Genomic DNA, 19,987 nt, shown 5'->3' with positions numbered 1-19,987 from the left:
ACCAGCTAGTCGTTGCAAGACCTGGAAAGGTTGTCTTCTGCGTCTCTGCATGGTGGAGAAGTCCAACTTTCTATTCTCTGGGTATCATGGTATTGCACTCGTCGTATGAGGAGGCACTGTGCCGTCTCACAGCTCGCTCACTTTCTCACCACTCCCCTCACTCCCCTCACTCCCCTCACTCCCTTCCTCTTTGCCCTCACTCCCTTCACTGCCCTCTCTCCCCTCACTCCCTTCGCTGCCCTCACTCCCCTCCTTCTCAGACCTCCTGCGAAACTCCTCCCTCTGCAGCGCCTTGTAGCTCTTGACGAGCCTCTCCTGATGTCCTGCCCAGGATTTACCTGCTGCCACCCAATGCACCTGCTTATCTCTCTGCACCAGCAGCCCGCTTCGTCTCCGTAGCTCAGCAATCTTCAGCGCCTGCTGCAGATGCCGCTGCTCTGCTTCGGCGATGCGCGGACGCAGCTTGGCAAGCTTGACAAAGCCGTCTGTGGTGGGTATTTGCTGGTCATCGAGGGCTTTGAGCTGAGAGGCGATAGTCGCGAAGGAGGTCGCGCGCTCAACCACAAGGAGAGACTTTTGGGAAGTCGAGAGAGGGACGGTGTCTTCTGCGGTGGGGCGTGGAGGTGTGAGGACGTCTTTGTGCTTGGTCACTGCCGTCATCAGCGCTGCTTTCTTTCTTGTGCCCATGACAGCCCATACACAGCTCGTTCACATGGTCCAGCAACGCCGTGTGCCCCGCCAGCTGCTGCAGCGACTGCTCGATGCGGTGGATGCGGTCCGGGATCGTCTGCTGCTTCTCCTCGGCCGGCTTCTTGGGCCCGCTCAGCAGGTAGCCCAAGCGCTCCAGCCGCGATTCCAGCAGGCCGTACGTGAACAGCACCGCCTCGTCGTACTCGTCCATGGTGTCCGTGGGTGTGTTGTCTTAGTTCGGCATGTGAACGCGATCGCGTGCCCCTTGGCGCGTGGGCCCACTTGGCTCGGATTGCGACCGGGAAGTTCAACGTCAGCGAGGCCGGGGATTTCGACATGGCCGTTGCTTGTTGCCTGTCCGCACCTCGCATTACACTCGCTTATCTGCGCCTCACTTCCCTTCTCCGTGGCACCTCTACTCCCTACCGCATGACTGTGCGACGACGCGCGCAATACTGACGGAGAGCATGGCTAACTACTCCGCGATCGCATCCGAGCCACACGACGATCCCATGTCCGCGAGCACGGGGTCGCTGCGAGGGCGACGGTAGGCGCGCCATGGCCGGGAGACATGTGTATGCAGGTACTGACGACTGCAGGCGCGGGCGTGGGAAGAAGGATGTCGGCCACCGGGGCCAGGCGTCGTGGATATCCAGCGTTATCAATCTGGCCAACACCAGTACGAGCGTCCAACACTGTGACAAGACCAAGATACACGACATTGACCATGCTTAGTCCTTGGCGCGGGCCTCCTCGCCATGCCCTCGGCCCTCTCCAAGATGGGCATCTTCCTCGGTATCTTCGTCATAGCCTGGGCTGGCTTCACCGCAGCTTTCGGTCTCTACCTCCAGACCCGCTGCGCACGATACATCGACCGCGGTCACGTCTCCTTTGCGGCGTTGTCTCAGCTGACCTACCCAAATGCCTCGATTCTCTTCGACGCCGCCATCGCTATCAAGTGCTTTGGCGTGGCAGTGAGCTATCTGATCATCATCGGCGACCTCATGCCCGGCGTAGTCGTGGGCTTCGTGCCCAGCGCTAAGGATGTCACTTTCCTCGTCGACAGGCAGTTCTGGATCACAGCGTTCATGTACGCCCACCCTACCCTTCTCTCCCTCCCTCCCTCTCTCGCACACTGACACGTCCAGGCTCATTGTCATCCCTCTCTCCTTCCTGCGCCGTCTCGATTCGCTCAAATACACCTCCATCATCGCTCTCTTCTCCATCGCCTACCTCGTCATCCTGGTTGTGGCCCACTACCTCAAAGGTGACACGCTTGCCTCGCGCGGCACCGTCCGAGTCTTTGAATGGGCTGGTCCTGTCAGTGCCCTTGCTGCCTTCCCCGTCATTGTCTTCGCGTACACATGCCACCAGAACATGTTCTCCATCCTCAACGAGATCGCCAACAACTCGCACTTCCGCACCACCACCGTTATCGGCGCATCCATCGGCGGCGCCTGTGCTCTCTACATCCTCACCGGCATCACGGGCTACCTGTCTTACGGCGACAACATCAAAGGCAACATTGTGAGCATGTACCCCACCGCCGCTGCAGCCACCATCGGTCGTTTCGCCATTGTCATTTTAGTCATGTTTTCCTATCCGCTGCAGATCCATCCCTGCCGCGCCAGTCTTGACGCATGTGCAAAATGGCGCCCACGCCGCCGCTCGCCCTCGAGCCGCGAAGGCAGTCCTACACGCCACTCGCTCGTCGGCAATGAAGCCGCAAAACCCAAGGTCGAGATGAGCGACATGCGATTTGCCATCGTGACGACTATCCTCATCGTCCTGTCTTTCGTCACCGCCATGACCGTCTCTTCACTCTCCCTCGTGCTAGCCTACGTCGGCAGCACCGGCTCAACGACCATTTCTTTCATCTTACCCGGCCTGTTCTACTACAAGATCTCCGACCCAGACTCGCCGCATCACCAGCGCCTAGTCAAGGACGAGGACGACGAGAATGAATTCGTGTCTGGCGTAGAAGGAGGCGCGAGTAGAGAGGGCAACGAGAACCGCGACTGGAGACGCGGACTCCTTCGCAATGCAGCGCTGGGTCTAGCTGTGTATGGACTCTTGGTCATGATCACTTGTTTGGGTATCAATCTTGTTTTTGGCGCGAGCGGGCATTAGACGGTACGGTGCTGCTTAAACCTGAGTTCGTTTTCTTCTTCTCTTTGCTGCATTGTACTTTGGATTAGCGGGCGTCTTCTGCTTGAACCTATCTAGATCCTTCACGCTTCACACTTTAGAATCCATCCAATCACCGTACACCGAAGAACATGACCGAAGTGGGTAGATAGTAGCTAGTCTTGTACTTGGGTGCGGTACTTGGAGGTGTTATTTTTGTTTCTGTACGGCAACAATTAATGAGTTCTTGCTTTACCACTTGCCACCATTACTGCACACAGGAGATTTAAGAACATTTACAAATATTTAGGTGAGACTTGGATGGGTTTTGTACATCTTTGGGATCCGGAGTATTAATGTTGATGACTACGCGGTGGGAGACGTGATGTGAATCGTAGCAAGTAGACGAGTAGTTCGCAATACTGGCACGTCTACGTGCAGGCGTAAGATGTATTGTAGTTAGTAGGGGTGTTGTACATCAATGAGGGTATCGTTCATCGAGGTTGGTTCAGAGAGTAAGCTCTTGTAATCGAATAAGCACAGCTGCTCACTACTGATAGGTCTGGCTTTATACCTAATATTGGAGTTTTGATAAGCAGATTCCAGTTTTTTTTTTTTTTTTTTCCAAGAGTGAAATTCCTTTTTGATGGTAGGGTTATGATTCTTTCTTTCTCACACCTATTCTCAGGCCTTTTCTTTACTAACTCTCCCTCTCTGCTAAAGCTCTGCTCTTTTCAGAAAAGGGTGTGGGAGAACTTGTTTAACCTAAGATTTTTACTTTAGCAGGAGCAGCAAGTAACTGCTGTTGCAAGTGGATAGGTGGGGAGGTGGTGCAATTGATAGAGAGAGCAGAAGTACGGGCGGATACAGACAAGATGCCGGATCAGAGTTTCAAGTAATCAAACAATGACAGGATAGTAGATATACAGATGTTACGTGTAGACTACGAAGAATTCCTGTCTATCCGCCTATCCTATCTAAGGATAATTACTCCGAAATATACAGACTTGAGAAATAGACCTACCAAACAGCTCATTACGGTACTGCGCCTATTATTGAGGCTCTGTCTACTATTATTGCAGTGGCGCTGGCAGTTCTGCTTGATATCCTGCTTGTAAATGCCGCGGCTGAGAATCGGGCGGCAGCTCTGAGACGTGCGGCGACATGGGTGCGTGACCAACTAGCACAGTGTTCTTGTCCGTTGCGTTTGTATTCCTGGGGAAAGCTGCTGGGTGGTACTCGGGTTCGTATCCCAGGTTCCCCTGGTAATGATGTTCAGCTCGCTGTTTTCGTTTCCGCCGTATCAAGAGCCAGAGGAGACTGGCGCCTAGAGCGATACCGACGATGGGTCCGATGATCACACCGGCTATCCATGCTTTGCTTTGCGGTGCTGAGGATGGTGCAGGGGTTGAATTTGTTATTGCTGGTGGCATGGTCGTTGGATTTGTTGCTATTGCTGGACAATGATATTAGCACGACACCCGCACATGGCGGCTTAGAGTCCTACTGTTCGATTGAGAAGTAGCCACAGCAGACGATGTAGGTGCTTCGACGGATCCGGATGTATCTCTCGCTGGAGAGGTGATACCTACAAGCCTCTTAGTACAAGGTCCGCCCTCTCATTAATGGCCCAGAAAACCTACTCGCTTTTGTAGAGGTTGCGCTGGCAAATCGAGATGCCTCTGCTGGAGCAGTGATGTTGAAGCCAGCCGACGAGATTTGCTGTCTGTTGTTGGCTGCCGCTCCAGAAGGGACAAAACGAAATACCCAATCAGGGCTTGCTAGTAGTGCAGATGTATCTATATCGACATTCCATCGATACGAGGATGTTGCAACTACATTGATGCCAGCTACAAGTCATGTCAGATTTCCTTGCCTTGTCGTATCCATACTCGACGAACGCACTGCACTCACATGCAATCTTGTAAGTGTATTCATAGCTGCTAAAACTGGTGACCCAGAGGTCGACTTTTGCAGCGTCACACGCAGCACAGTATGTGGGAAACCAGCTCTTCAAGTTTGAATTCCAGCTGATTGTGTACGAGGTGCCTACTTGCGCGCTAGAGGTCCGGTCCGGAAGTGTAGGTGCAGTCCAATCTTCCTGTACAGACTGACACAGTGCCAGAAAGGGTGAATATGCAATTGATAAGAAGAATATAAGAATTAAGCGCATCGTGATTAACGAGCCAGTACCAAGACTGTATCGTAACGACAGCGCAATGAGTGTGATTGAAAGACCGCGACCTTGCTATACACAAAAGGCTCCCATGGCAGTGAAGGGTTTCTAGCTCTACTAATGTCAGGCGGCTTAGGTCTTTCAAACTCTGACCAATCTCTACTGGGGCTTATTGTGAGGAGTTTGAAGTGGCCGTTCCTGTCATAGTCTAGATCCTACAAGAGCATTTTGCTTCAAGCTAGGTTTATTTGAGATTAGCGCCTCGCGCGGATATGTAGTACACGCTATGTTCTCATCCTTCGGTGTAAGAGTACGGCCCTAGGCGTTGCCTTCATTGGCCGAGTCGATGCATGCATGCATGGCGCTCCGCTATCCCGTGCAGCGCTTTCTACCAGGATCTCGTGAGCGCTTATGCATAGCCAGGGCAGCAGTGGAAAAAAGCAAGCAGTCAATCAAACGACATCATTGAGTGATTCTACGTAAGAAAATGTGAGAGGTGGTGCTATTCCTCTGTTGAGGTTCATGACCAGGAATCAGTTCTAACTTCAGAGAACACTGTCAATTATGACTAGATTAAAAAAATACCTATTGAATCGGTGACTTTCGACGTAGCAAGTCGACCCAGGGACGAGAGATTGCCCTTTACTCAACAGGTTTCATCGTAGAAGTGGTACACGCTCGAGGCTATCTTACTGGATGAGGCCTTCGGTGGGATTGTAGTTCACCCGTCTCATGTCGACTACGCCGTATACATACCATCGCGTGATTGGCCCGATTCTCCACAACGATGTCCCACACACCAACAACAGCAGGGGTCTTTATGTGCTATCTTCGCTGCATTACATTAGGAGGCGCGTGCGCCGGCTGTGACCTTCCACCGTACCACTGAGTCCGACAGCTGTACCTGGCGGCTAAAGTTAGACGCGCCAAGTGAGAGGCGTCGCTGTTCAGTCCTCCAAGCATCTCCAAACCTCAAATCTTTACAGTCGCAGATGACTGCACCTGACATTTCTACCACAACCATGTTTATCAAGAGATGGCGGTATGCGTTTGTTCTTGCAACAGTCGGCATCTTTGTCATCATCGTAACCACATTGTCCACTCAATTCGCGCTCCCAACTCGGAATTCAACACACCCTACACTCAATCATGAGAGTTGCTCTTCAGCAACAGAAACACGCCCTGGGATGGCGGCGTGCTCCGAGTCCAACATCGCAAGTTCACATGCTTGCCCAACGGTTCCGCCTAGTACAGCTTTACAACCCGACACTCAGGACCGTTTCGACTGGAGAGCTATTCCTGTGCACCATCCGGTCGACAAATATGTTCAGTTGCCCTCAGAAGAGTCCGTACCCAAAAAGCCTATCCAGCATACCTTTGAGTCTCCAACATCGGAAGCCAAGGCTGAGATTGTGAGGCGCCAGACCGCAGTGAAAAGGGTCTTCAAAAGAGGCTGGCAGTCGTACAGAGACAGAGCATGGACTCAAGACGAGCTCACTCCTATTTCAGGGAGCGCCAGAACCACTTTTGGAGGATGGGGGGCAACACTAGTTGACAGCCTAGACACTCTCTGGATCATGGGCATGGAGGCCGAGTTCGCAGAAGCAGTTGACGCTGCCCTACAAATTGACTTTAGTCCAAGCGGTTCCGGCGATGTGAACATGTTTGAGATCATCATACGGTACCTAGGTGGCTTCATAGGTGCATACGACATTTCCGGTTGCCACGACTCGCGTCTGCTCAGGAAGGCTCTTGAGGTCGCTGATATGGCGTATGCCTCATTCGACACATCGAACAGAATGCCAGTCTCTAGATGGAATACAGTAAAAGCTGCCGCTGGAGAAGAGCAGCTACCGATGCAATCAGGACTGATAGCGGAGCATTCCTCAGCAGGCTTGGAGTTCAGCCGCCTCTCGCAGCTTACTGGAGATATGCGTTACTTTGATGCTATATCAAGGGTAACCGACGTATTGGACAGCCAGCAGGGAAAAACAAAGCTTCCAGGCATGTGGCCGGTTGTGGTGGATATGTCGAAGCCTGACCTGACGGGGAGTTCGGGGTTCACCTTGGGCGCCATGGCTGATTCAACGTACGAGTATCTCCCCAAGATGTATCAACTGCTAAGCGGAAAAGGTACTGTGGGAGCACAGTATCGTAAAATGTACGAATATTCGATGGCGACGGCAATTGAACACACGCTGTTTCGGCCAATGGTGGAAGACAAGGCTGATATACTGGTTGCGACTGGCAACAACGATGGGAAGAAAGATAACATCGGACAGCATTTGATCTGTTTTGCAGGAGGAATGCTAGCTCTTGGTGGGCAAATATTCGAAAACCACACCCATCTCGAGACTGGTCGCAGACTTACCGACGGTTGCGCTTGGGCATACAAAAATGCACCCAACGGCATCATGCCGGAGCTTTATACACTAGAGGCCTGTCCGACATTGTCCGAATGCGAGTACGTCTCGAAACCCAGCTCAAAATCGGAATCAGATCCCTTCAGCAGCGTCCCAGATGGCCGATACATTCTCCGACCGGAGACAATTGAGTCCGTCTTCTACATGTACCGTATTACAGGCGAGCGCCGCTATCAAGACATAGCATGGGACATGTTCCAGGCGATTGAGAACAGCACTCAGACAGAGTTTGCTAACGCCGCGATCCGAGATGTCATGAAGAATCCGCCAGAGAAAGAAGACAGCATGGAGAGCTTCTGGATGGCGGAGACGCTCAAGTACTTTTACCTAATTTTCAGCGACCCGAGTCTAGTCAGTTTGGATGACTTTGTATTCAACACGGAAGCGCATCCGTTTCGGATACCCCTTGATAGATAGTTTTTGTGTCACTGTATTATATTTGAGTCGATATCGTGTGCTCAATAGTATAAATAACCGTATACTAACAGGGTTTGGTGCAAAAGCTCTAATACCATCATGGAAAGATATCTTCGAAGTACGACAAGACAGTATGGTGAAGGAGGTGTGGCGTGCATGGGTGGCAGGGACAAACTTTGAGGCTGGAGTGATACACGGGTGGTCATATTCTGCGTCTGACCGGTAACAAGAATCCATTTGTATAACTGCTTGCACATGTCCTTGTATTTACCCGCTTGGCTTAGATACTCATGAAGGCTCAGACGTGCTTGGTACTAGTAAGCTGAAGATGCCCTTTGTAATGAGCCTTTCCACATCCTACATGGCACGACACCATTCAGGACCTTACATATCCTCGATTGTTGCTAACGCAGCAAACATGCAGACTGCTGGTCCTTCTGCTATTCGCACGGACCATGTTCGTTAGGACCATGTTCTTGTAGAGGATACTCAAAATACTTCCAAACGTCAGAAGAAGGCGGTGGGGCCAGATTCTACAGATTCGGCCCCTTTCCCTGTCAATACTGCTGAGGGTACAGAACGAGCATCATTACCTTTTCAACGCAGACCGGAAGGGACATCGCGCGGATTCCGTATGTGAAAGCTTCACAGACAACGCAAGAAACTGGTCCGCCTCGCCGACTACTGCCAATAGATCCGCATGACAGATGACCTTATGTACACATTTCGACTGGTCATGACTTATTCCTCTACCACCCTGCTAGTTCACACAGTTCTTTGGCAAATTGAAATAACGGTCTCAATAGCCCATGGCACCAACCGAACTAGGTCTGGGAGTCATCTGATCTGTCGCTTTTTTATCTACAGGATAAACCGCAAGCGATCGAGCTGGAAGGGTACCATGCGAGTGACCTGCAGAAGACCGCAAAGGTAGGTAAGGCTGTACTAAAATAGGACGAGGGACTGCGGTGGCGACTAGTTCGCGTCGACAACGTGAAGGCAAAATTGTTGTAGAAGAGGCGCGTTAAAATACTCTAAGTAGATCCATTGCTTTGAACGTGGATATCGGGACGATTTGGTAATATTGCGGCAGGTTGAAATCTCGCTGCTCTGCTCCACGTCTCCTGACCAGGTGCAGACTGATTGAAGGCTGAACTGTAACTGGGGTAAGCAGGCACGACATGAGAGTGACACTATCGTACCTGGGCGGGAACTGATTTTCAAATGCTAGAGGCGAGCTTTGATTTACGTAGCTGCATTCTCGCGGAGATTGGGCGTTGTTTGGATGTCAGCTGAACAGCTTCTCCAATTAATCCTCATCGCTCGACTTGTTGGGCAATAACATGAACCGAATAACGAAGACCACAAGCGATATGCAAGCAAACGCCTACTTTTACAAGCATATGCGGCGTGAAAACCAGAATGACCGTCGAACAGAAGTGCTGACGTGTAGCCTAGAGAAGTGGAGGCTGGGGTCACGACGATCGATAAAAAGTCGATCTAGGTGGACCAACGCGGCGAGAAATCCCTCACACAACGAACCGGTGGCACGTTTTCAAGCAGGTGAGGCTTCTCTTTATGACAGTTCCTATGTTTGATGAGCAGAGGCAAGATGACGCCTCCAACGCCTCCGTAGCGTTGTGGTACTGATCGGCGCCAAATCCACGCGGATTCAGCCACTCTAAAAACAGACACCCGCCTCAGGGTCCACACAAACTCCACCGATTGACATCACTTCAGTCATCACGCCAACCACACTGCATCCACACTCCAACCTTCCGGATGACAAGGCGCCGTTGCTGGGCCGTTTGAGTGCTGTCAACCAGCCAGCGAATTTCGAAAATCGCATAATGTCCCACGTTTCGGACGCGTCGCGGCGTGCTCGGCCGGCATGCTGACGACGCCGCCTGAAACTTCTTCGCGGCTCTGGGGCTGTGCATGTGTGGTGTGCAAGACGACTGGCTCCACTATTTGACTGCGGTACGCATGCCACAGCCATGCTGACGATAGTGCCACCGGTATGTGCACTGAGACGCTGCTTGTTATAACATAGCGCCTGCCCTGGCCATTGACGCTTTTGATTTATTTCGCTCTTTGTGAGGTTTGTGATTAACGAACAAACACAATCACTGTCGCTTTCGGACTCCATTTGTAGCTGACGAATTCTTTGCTCTCCAATCTCCGTCAAGCAATATTACTGCTGCTCAAAATCGTTCAAATCCCAGAACGTCCACCTTGTTTCCACACAATATGTTCTTCAGAAGTATAGTGGCGGCGTCCGCCCTCCTCTACTCGACTGCCACCGCACAAACAGCATGCAACAACTCGCCATCATTGTGCTCGAGAGCTTACAACAACATCACACAACTCGGAGCGCACGATTCGCCCTTCCTGCGTAACAAGAACACATCCTTCTCCACTTCAGGTAACCATTACTACGACACAACAACCCAACTGGATGCCGGCGTGCGATTTCTCTCCGCGCAAGTGCACAAGAACAACAACGGAACCGGTGCAAATGAATGGCATCTCTGCCACAGCTCCTGCGATCTCCTCGACGCCGGTACTCTCGAATCCTGGCTCTCAACAATCAAAACATGGATGGACAAGAACCAGAATGATGTCGTCACGGTCCTCATCGTTAACTCCGACTCCGCGACTGCCTCCGACCTAGGCTCACAATTCAACTCCTCTGGCATCTCAGAATACGCTTACACACCGGCCTCTACCAGCATCCCCACAACATGGCCTACACTTGATAACCTGATCGGCAATGGTACGCGCTTGATGACCTTTGTTGCCTCGCTCAGTGAAGCATCGCCACAGTATCCCTTCCTTATGGACCAATTCACCTACACCTTCGAGAACAGTTACGAGAACGTGAACCCAAGCAACTACTCCTGCACACCTAGCCGCCCGACCGGACTCACCACATCCACCGTCGCTTCTTCAGGTCGTCTCTTTGTGATGAACCACTTTCTGTACGAGACGCAGCTTTTCGGTATCCAGAGTCCTAACGAGACGTACGCAAGCACCACAAACGCCCAGACCGGATATGGTAGTCTCGGTTCGAGTATAAGCAACTGTACTAGTGTGTACGGCAAGGCGCCGTGGGCCGTGATGGTCGACTTCTTCAACGTTGGGCCTGCGATCGCGAGCGTAGATGCTGCAAACGGTGTTACAGGGGCCACTGGCAGGAGGAGTCTAAGTACAGCGCCATTAACGCAAGAGAGCGAGGGTGGTGTGGCGAAGGCGCAGGGCAGTTTATTGGCGGTCGTCGTGGCGGTTGTAGTCGCTGTTGCTTTTGGCGTGTGAACACGTTTTGACGATTCGCCATGAGGTTTTGTTTTATTGCATTGCGACGGCGTTTGGGTTTCAATGAGTCATTAGGACTGTCATCTTGCATCAAGGTATGGAAAGCTAGGAAAGCTCACGACATGAAGATTTATATAGCACGATGGAATGAATTATGACTCGACGTTTGCTCATCATGTTCATCTCTGTGAGGACCCTTTCTCAGCGTGTACTATGAACTGCCGAAGTCGATCTGTTCACCGTCATAGTTGAGTTGACTGCCGTCAATGCCGATTGAGCCACTCCACGGTTGTATCCTCTCATGCATCCCACATCTTATGGATGTATCATCGGTCAAGAATCTGTCGATGTATTCTTAAGCCCCAAGGTGAGCAAGTACCACATTGTGCAGCTCGCGGTCAGATATTGTTGCATATTTTCTGTAATCTCAGATTCCGGCTCTAACTGGAAGGAATCGTGATGATGGTGTGGATTTTTCCTTACCATGTGTTGCGTTGACCATCGCTTCCTTCCTTCCTTCCTTCCTTCCTTTTTTTCTTTCTTTATAGAGCTGCATTGCGACTTCTCAAGCTCCGCAATTCCTTGTCGACCCTACTGCACTGGTCCGAGAGTCGTTAGCAAACAGCTCTAAACAGGCAGGGTTCAGCTAGTCTCTCGTTGATGTCAAATCGCCTCTCCCAGAGAGCATCGATTTGATTTAGACCGTCTCGCAGTTCATAGTTAAAATATCGCATTCTGACACAGTTTTGAGCAGACGTAGGAGAAGCTCCTTGAAAGCACCGTTGCCTTCAGCAAATTCGTCAAGCTTGCTCCTAGCCCCGTGCTCTTTCAGTTTGAATCTTGCTTGTTACTGCGTTGCTGTGTGAGAGCATAGCCAAAATAAATTGCTATAAGGTCGTCCCTACTGCCTCAATGGTCGGCCTTCGGTTGCTCTGTCATGACGACGGTTGGACATTGCCAGTCGAATGTTTTCACGCGCTGAAAACCAGGGTGGAGTCTGAAGTGACCGCCTCGAGGAAGTTCTCGTGAAAATGCTGCGAACGTTTAGCTCAGGCTCACAGTTTTCAGACGTATTACCGATGGTCACTAATAAGCCGGGACTATGTAGAGACTCGTTTCTGTCACAGAAGAGCTCAAATAAAAATATGCGCTCTCTTTGAACTTGGAGGCATTGGGAGCCACTTCATTCAAGTATTGCTCACTTTGAACTGTATAAAAGACTACAGGGTTTATTGACTAGATGGGACTCTGGCTGGATTGCTGTTTGAAGCCCATAGGCAGACTTGTGGCTGTAAGGAGTTAGAGGCGCCGCGTCTTGGCTTTATGAAACACGAGAAAAACTGTCGGGTTGATGAGAGATGAGAAATTGGTCTTCTAGGCGGAGAATATGCTGCTGCATGCTCGTGCTGCTCGTAGTATGTCACATTCGCCACAGTGCTTTGGGAGCAGGCAAAGCGCATCTCTGCGGGCATGACAAGCTTTCATGAAACGACACCTTTGATTTCATATGAAGATACAATGGTATTGTGTGTAGGCACCAACATTCTGCATATTTACGAGAGCAGATGACCATCCCACCAGAACTTGGCTCTCACTGTTTCCAGTTTCTACGGTCATGTCCTTATTTTTTCTCCGTGTCGACAGCCTGGACGATCTCCACTGGAGTCTCATCCTCGTACACCATAAACTCATCATCGTTGATGCCCTGGTGCCTCCAGACGAAAATGACAGTCTGCGCAACAAGAGCGATGGCCGGACCTGCCCAGACCCACTGTTCATTAGATTAGCATTGGCGCGATATGGAATTTGAAGGCGGGTTGACTTACGATGAGATGAGGATCCGAGATCACGGGAATCAAGAGTTCAGCAAGTGCCTGCGAGAGCGCAGTGTTGAATAAAAACAAAGCCATGACAATCGATCTCATGCTGGGAGGAGCACGAGCGTAAGCCAGCTCATAACCAGTGACGTTGACAAAAACTTCGGAGATGGCTCCCAACATGACATTAGGCAGCTGCCACCAGATTGTGAGTGATGAAACTCCATCACAATCAGACGCGTAGTAGCCGCAGGGCGATGTCTTGTAAACACGCCACTGAACAATAGCACCAATGGCACCTGAAATAGCCGCGATGATGAAGCCCGTCGTGATGCGGTTGATGCGCCCGAATTTGATATTATAGCGTCTGAGCAAAGGATAGAGTCCATGACTGAGGATCGGCGAGAAGACAATGATTGTCAGTGGGTTGAAATGGCTGAGCAAGTCGTTCGGTACACCTCTGGTTGTCATGGCAGCGCCCTGACTCGATTGAACAGCGCCGATGCCACCGTCGTTCAAGTTCCACAGAGGGAAGTACAAGAAGATTTGGCAAGCTTCGAGTGTACGGTAAACGTCGTCGACAGACTTGTCTGTCCAGGTAACGGTACGTCCCTTGGCTGCAAGAGTTGAAGGCCGGGCGGCATCCCAATAACCCTTGCCCCAAAGCTTTCCCTTGTTGCCCTTAATTGCAGCACCCATGATCTTAAAGAACTGCACAAGCTCAGATCCCAGTGCGGGCTTCTTGACTAGGTGCTTGTTCATGAAGAACAAAAGGAGTGGCAGTAAAAAATAAACAATTCCAGGGAGGAGGAAAGCGATCCAGAAACCCAGGTACTTCTCCGCGTAAGTTGTAGCAATGGCGAAAAAGGCTCCAACGTTGATGAATCCGTAGAAGATAAGCAGAATGCGTTGGATGGTGGTCTCTGGGTCGATGATGACCCGTTCACCACTCTTCAAAGTCCTCACGTACGGCTTCTGATGCTCATACTGGTCGAGCAAGGTAGGTGCGACGAGTGGCTTGAATATACCAGCACCAACGGCGAGCAGGATGAAGCTGATCATAAAGGGTGCGACGCCTTTGCCAGCTTTTAGCAAAGCAGGCGCGGCTCCACCAATCATGATGACATGTGCCACACCACCAATAAGTACGCCCAAAACGATGCCCTTGAAGCGCCCGATCTTAGCATCGGCCAACCAGGCACCGAAGATTGGAATAGTGAAGGCCAGGAAGGTGAAAAGGATGCTCATAGCTGATGCGAATTGGAGACCTTTATTCCTATGACATGTCAGCTGTGCACGAACCAAAGTCTACAATCATGACTTACAATGCACCAGCATGGCCGTTCGGGTTGCTCTTGGGTACAGCACCCGTTCCGTTGCCACCCTTAGGGAGAGGAAATTGCATGAAATTGTTGAAGACACCTTTTGCGCCATAGTATGATGCACGTTCGGCAAGCTCAACCACACAGATAAGATATGCAACCGGAGGGATGCCACCAGCAGCCTTTCTCAGGGTTGCATGTTCTTCGATCGTAGGTGCAATATGGTCTTCGGTAGTTGACAAAGAGTGTGAGGCCGCAGATGCTGACTCTAGGTCCTTCTCATGAATGTCGTGGTTGGCAGCTATGTATTGTCAACGAGATGAATTCATGTCTTGGAGAGATCGACTGGTACTTACCCATGGTTTTGACTCGTGCTAACAGCTTGGGTCGCGAGAGAATAAGCTACAGGCGTTCGACAAGCATTGGTACAAGACTTCCTGGGCGCCGTCAACTTATACTTTGTGCTTGGCTTCCGAGGTGCACTCAATATTTGAAACACCATCGATGGCAATTATTCGTAATCTGGTGGCGCGCATTCGTTCAGCACGCGATGGATGCTACTACAGACGGAGATTTCCACATTGGGCCCTTAGGTATCTGTTTCGTTCGGCACACGGCCCTTCTGCGAAGAACTGGAGTCAAGATTAATGGACTGCCCCTGTTCAATCTTGTCCACGATTGAAATGTCTCGGATCCAAGGCACCATGGTTATCATGCTGCGGTGCAAGATGGGATGATTGCCAAGAAAGGAAAGGCGCGTCCCAAATTCACCATCGGGCTCCACAATTGCGATAGTCGGCAACTGGTCTGGCAACTGACTTCAGTGGGGAAAAGTGTCTCAACGATAAAATGCTTGCGTGTGTAGGCCTTGGGAAGGTCTGCAACAAACCTTCGTCTTGATGTCTCAAGAGCATGCATATCATCGATTAGGCGCGAGAATGGCTTACAAACCAGTTCACTGAGAGAATGTCCAATATGCCCAGCTTCGTCCAGGTTGTTAGAAACCGATGTTCAGCGCATTGGATTAGATTCGCAACTACTACTTGGTAGCTGGCAAAAGTAGTGTAGGTGGGTCCGGGATAAGCCGGAGGTCGCGGAATGGCTCTATTAACTAAATTATATAAATCCTCCCCATTTTTGTATATAATACAATGTCTCTTGTCTCTAGAAGCATCTACGTGCTGTTGCCCTACACCCTTATCCTTATATCTTAGCCATCTCAGCTATCTTAGCCATCTCAGCTATCTTAGCCATCTTAACTATCTGCTAGCTATCTATCTCAGCCATCTCGTCTATCTACTCAGCCATCTACTCCTGCCTATTACTAATACCTCTTACAAGATAAGAATCTCTAGGTCTAGACTCTCTGGCTGGCTGGCTATACTTATTAGTTTATTGCTAACCTCCTAAACATTACAGAGAGACAAGTTAGCTATGCCCTTACTAGTAAACAGGTTACTCTAAGGAGGCGACCTAGTTGCCCACACACTCTCACAGATGCCCAGATTAACTATCTAGAGACCTATGTCCGATCTTCACAACGTACGCGTCAGATAAGCTACAAAATACTAAGTAATTAATTTAATTTACCTAAAAATTACAGCTGAGTACCCCTGTTAAGCGTCTCTACCTACACTACTTATGCCAGCTACCAAGTATAGTAGACGATTGCTAGGTAAGTGAAGGGTCAGTCTCACAATATGCAATCAAATCCCTACAGGCTTGCAGTTTGGCCGAATTTTCAAAACGCCGTCCGATCTGATGCATAGGTGTACTGCTCTCGATCAACGCGTGTCATTGGTGATCTCATAGTCATCGCAACCTAACGGCGTAAAGTGGTTATGCACACACTGCAATGCAAAGGATCCTACATGCTATGCATGTATTCGACCAGTATGCTCACTGCCGCCTCATGGTTGCTGGAAGGAGATGGTCTGCCGGAAGTCTACTCCGGGAGCTGCAAAACGGCCCCTGCTACATCAACGAGAGGTTCTCGATAGTCTATTATCCGAGCAATGCGCCCAGATTTGAGAACGGGTTTAAATTGCCGTGAATGAAAGTGTTTCATTGTCGAAATTCCAACGTGGCTGGTGCTGCATTGCTGCTAGTGTTGCATATTCGCAGCTGGCGGGAAGCTGTGGCAGTGAGTCCGACAACCTGAATGTGTGAGATCCGTGGTTTGATATGCATCAGCGTCGTTGTGTCGTTGTAAGAATGGGGTCATACTTGAAGGCCTAGACGTTCTTCACTAGTAGGTTTTTAGTGCTGCTGGCGACGTCATCCACAATCTCCTACTTCCATAGCTCCTACGAGACATGTCGTCCTCATAAACGAGACCTCGCCTGGACAAGAAAATAGGATGCCAGCTACCCGAGCTGGAAAACGGCGCACTCTCCAGCATTTTGGAAGCTTGGGATAGCTTCAGCAACTTTGCGTTGCGCGACAATGTGCTTGACGCAAATGTAGGATCGATGCAAGGCCCCTGTTTTCGAAATGTCCTGGGTACGAGCAAGGGTACATGTCAGTACTGATAACCCCCACTTTCACTGCTGCATCCACCGCCTGTACATAGTATTAGCTCGCTTGTATCCGACATCATTCTACAAGGGAGGTGCCTGAACGGAGTACAAATACGATTTGCCACAGTCGGGGTTTTCTTGTTGTGAAAGATCACTATTAGGTATGGTAGATGCTCAGTGTAAGCAACTCGTATTTCTACTCCGTGCAGGCAATCCCTTGTACCAATTATTTCACTTATTGTTCCTTAGCCGCCATCTCGACGAAACGTTCACTATATCACGTAGAGGGCCACCTTACAATGATACCATCGGCACGGACTGTAATACTGTAAACTAAGAGTTGAACGATCGACAAAATGATTCCTGCTGATAGCACCCAGCTTGTAAGTGATTACGATATACATGGGGCCGCACGCCGCGGCCACGTTGACAACTGTAGGTGCAACAGGATTTGGAAAAGATGGGCGCCTTAAGCAAGAAGACTTGTTTTGTGTATTGAGCTTTATGAGGTGCCCAAGAGCTTCGCGCCTAGTGCCAGCCCTACAGTTCCCTTGTGCACGATGGTGTCATAAGCTTAACAGCACATTGATAGCGGGAAGCTGCCGTCTCCGGCACAGGGGAAAAGTGTAACTGATTGACAATAGTGACGTACCGCACCTCCATTTCCAACCATAGTTTACAATCAGCAAACGCTCACTGCGTTTGGAAGTTATACCCATTGCCGCAACCCTCACAAATAGTTTCGACGTACTCAGTATTACTTAGCAACCGACATTGAGGCTTATCGCGGGCGGCGATGACAATGATACCAATGCATCCGCTTCTCCGTAATGGATCAATGACGTATCACGATCTTGTTAGAGATACGAATGTCAACGATATTCACACACAGCAATGTTCTGCACATGTCGTTGTGTAAAATGTAAATTCAGTGCACGCGCACGCTACTGAAGATTTCCATAAAGCTTTCCTATCGAACCTCGCTCCGCCTTCCCTTATACATACAGCCCCGCACTTGTAAAGCCGGCCAAGACACACCTGTTCTTCTACATCACGAAATACCCTAGAGCTACCAAACCGACTTACCTATTGCGCAGCTGAAACCGCACATCACCTGCGCCCCCTCGTGACGAAGTCGCGCCGATGATAAGCCCGCACAAAACACTGTCACACACTATTTTTCTTAGATGTGCTGTACGGGTAAAGATCATCAGGATCAACTTGCAAAGTGTCAAACTTCGGCGGGAGGAGCCGTGGTGGTTGCCCCTGCTTCTCATGGCTGAGACAGGGACTTTGTGGAGTGACAGCTGATGGGCGGCGCTATGCTGGGTTTAGCAGGGTGTGTAACTTGAGAAAGGAAGACTCTAGAGGTTCATGCTGTTAAAGCAGTAGCTCTTGGTACAGAGTATGTGTTGCCCAATGGCGAATCCCTAGTTCGTATAGTGGAAGATTTTCAGCGGTAAGCGCGCAAGAGTACGATGCTGCGTATGCAAAGGTAGCGCGGAATCGATGTGAGAGATGCGGGGTGAGGTCACGAGCCTGTGCCAAGTCTGGTATGCATGACTAGTGGGTGCAAGTGTGGGGGTCGGTGCAAGACTGACTCGTGCAAACATCGTCGTGAAAGATCACTGCAACGGAAAAAATTGTGAGTTGTTGATCACGATGGTTTTCATTCAGTCCCCAAACCTCATCTCATCGCTCGATCTGATGCGATCGCTTCGTAAATGCTCACGCCCCAACGCCGCCCAATGCAGGTTTGGCTATGCTTTAATGCTCAAACAATACGAAAACGCCACCCAATGCCGGATATGTGATGCGCCAAAGCCATGAAACGCCTTGCAAATGCGTCAACCTGGAAAAAAACAAACCAGAAACGCCTCCCAATGCAAATGTTCTATCTTCTCTCCACAAAAATATGCTCTCTCACAGTTTTGCTCGTTCTGCCGTGTCGGTCCTCGCTCTTGACTTCGAGCGGGTCGATGACCTACGGCGTTCTGCGCCATCCTTCGCCTTGCGTGTCTTTGCACGCCGGACTACCACTTCATCTTCCTCTGACTCGTCGACAGTAAAGAGCTCAGGACTTGGTTCGCGCCAGGAGTGGCGATGACCGGAGAGCGTACGCGAAGATCGTTGTCGTCGGTTACGCTCCTTGCGTTGCACAAGTTCTTGAGCGCGACCACGTGTTGGCTCTGTGATGGTGATCCGTGGAGACGTATGTGCGACTGTTTGTGGTGTGTACTTCAGACGGTCGTCGTCGAGACCCATAAAGGATTCTTCGTCTTCTTCGGGTATCGCTGGGACATGGTACCGTGTGTGTAGCTGTGTATGGTTTTGCTTGACATATCGTGCCCACTTGCCCGAGACGTTGGACTTGAACTTTGATGCTCTGCTCGTGCGTGGGCCATCTTGACCAATGATCCCTGCGCTCAGCGACATGGGGTCGTAGGGATCGTCTTCTTCGCTGAGCGGAGTCAAGAAGTGAGCGAAGGGCTCCTCGTCAATATCTGGTAACCCAGCATCGTACGCAGGTTCGGCCTCGACGCTATCGATACATGGGGGAAATGAGAAGGACCTATGGGGTGCTCGCAGATAGGATGGCATAGCTGAGATGGTGTCTTTTAATGCTTTGAACGGCGAAGAGGGGAGGACTGAGATCGATGGTGCTGCACTAGATTCGACTTTTACGACAGAATCTGTGGATGATATCCCCTTTCCTTTCCTCGGCCCGCAGCTGGTCAATACTGAACAGAGCAGGGTGTCTGCAACTACTGTTCGATGGGAACAGAAGTGGTAATTGTGCCAGATCTGCTTCCACCTGTTGTGGAGGCGGGTCGTATGAAGTTTTTATGTGTAGCTCGAGGGTACGAGTCACAGGAAGGCGCAGTATGCGATGTAAGACAGGTGGGTGGTGATGGTGTTTGCCTAACGGAGGACTAGTCGGAGGCAACAGTGTTGAGATGAGTGTCAAGTAGCCCTTGGTTGTTGTTATTTCCTAGAAATCCTCCTCGAGCTTCCCGGGTGCCCAAAACAGATCTGGGGGATTCATGCAGCACTATATAGACACTGGAGTACAGAACCAAGATGCCGCCCATGCAGCCATGTCCAGGGTGTCCTACATTAGCGGATCAGCACGGAAAGCTTAGTTCACTATGGACGAAAAGGCTAGGGATTTCAAGGCGCA

The 19,987-nt window shown here is 50.5% G+C and overlaps 6 protein-coding genes across 6 annotated transcripts, besides 7 other annotated features; 3 read left to right on the top strand and 3 right to left on the bottom strand.

The window, feature by feature from the left end:
• Positions 1 to 126: 126 nt before the first annotated feature.
• EKO05_0001235 (uncharacterized protein) lies at positions 127 to 901 on the bottom strand (the record flags this gene model as incomplete). Its single annotated transcript, XM_038937525.1, has 2 exons — positions 127 to 650; positions 700 to 901. 2 exons carry the CDS (start codon positions 899 to 901, stop codon positions 127 to 129), a joined length of 726 nt encoding a protein of 241 aa, XP_038801994.1.
• A 256-nt stretch (positions 902 to 1,157) lies between these two features.
• EKO05_0001234 (uncharacterized protein) lies at positions 1,158 to 2,820 on the top strand (the record flags this gene model as incomplete). Its single annotated transcript, XM_038937570.1, has 4 exons — positions 1,158 to 1,237; positions 1,290 to 1,369; positions 1,426 to 1,780; positions 1,839 to 2,820. 4 exons carry the CDS (start codon positions 1,158 to 1,160, stop codon positions 2,818 to 2,820), a joined length of 1,497 nt encoding a protein of 498 aa, XP_038801993.1.
• A 603-nt stretch (positions 2,821 to 3,423) lies between these two features.
• Positions 3,424 to 3,441: a tandem repeat.
• Positions 3,442 to 6,180: 2,739 nt separating this feature from the next.
• On the top strand, positions 6,181 to 7,833 carry EKO05_0001233 (Mannosyl-oligosaccharide 1,2-alpha-mannosidase; the record flags this gene model as incomplete). The annotated part of the gene is made up of 1 exon (XM_038944933.2): positions 6,181 to 7,833. One exon carries the CDS (start codon positions 6,181 to 6,183, stop codon positions 7,831 to 7,833), a length of 1,653 nt encoding a protein of 550 aa, XP_038801991.2.
• Positions 7,834 to 10,083: 2,250 nt separating this feature from the next.
• On the top strand, positions 10,084 to 11,148 carry EKO05_0001232 (uncharacterized protein; the record flags this gene model as incomplete). The annotated part of the gene is made up of 1 exon (XM_038944932.1): positions 10,084 to 11,148. The coding sequence occupies one exon, from the start codon at positions 10,084 to 10,086 to the stop codon at positions 11,146 to 11,148; it is 1,065 nt and encodes a 354-aa protein (XP_038801990.1).
• A 504-nt stretch (positions 11,149 to 11,652) lies between these two features.
• Positions 11,653 to 11,679: a tandem repeat.
• A 1,090-nt stretch (positions 11,680 to 12,769) lies between these two features.
• On the bottom strand, positions 12,770 to 14,647 carry EKO05_0001231 (peptide transporter ptr2; the record flags this gene model as incomplete). Its single annotated transcript, XM_038937491.1, has 4 exons — positions 12,770 to 12,919; positions 12,975 to 14,241; positions 14,291 to 14,588; positions 14,644 to 14,647. The coding sequence occupies 4 exons, from the start codon at positions 14,645 to 14,647 to the stop codon at positions 12,770 to 12,772; spliced, it is 1,719 nt and encodes a 572-aa protein (XP_038801989.1).
• Positions 14,648 to 15,324: 677 nt separating this feature from the next.
• Positions 15,325 to 15,468: a dispersed repeat.
• A 26-nt stretch (positions 15,469 to 15,494) lies between these two features.
• Positions 15,495 to 15,545: a tandem repeat.
• A 1-nt stretch (position 15,546) lies between these two features.
• Positions 15,547 to 15,598: a tandem repeat.
• Positions 15,553 to 15,848: a mobile genetic element.
• Positions 15,848 to 15,945: a mobile genetic element.
• Positions 15,946 to 18,729: 2,784 nt separating this feature from the next.
• EKO05_0001230 (uncharacterized protein) lies at positions 18,730 to 19,407 on the bottom strand (the record flags this gene model as incomplete). Its single annotated transcript, XM_038944931.1, has 1 exon — positions 18,730 to 19,407. The coding sequence occupies one exon, from the start codon at positions 19,405 to 19,407 to the stop codon at positions 18,730 to 18,732; it is 678 nt and encodes a 225-aa protein (XP_038801988.1).
• Positions 19,408 to 19,987: the final 580 nt, after the last annotated feature.

The sequence above is a fragment of the Ascochyta rabiei genome, chromosome 2 (assembly GCF_004011695.2).
Source record: "Ascochyta rabiei chromosome 2, complete sequence".
Classification (NCBI taxonomy): domain Eukaryota; kingdom Fungi; phylum Ascomycota; class Dothideomycetes; order Pleosporales; family Didymellaceae; genus Ascochyta; species Ascochyta rabiei.
Note: the sequence above shows the minus strand (reverse complement) of the source record. Positions and strands in the feature narration are given on the sequence as shown.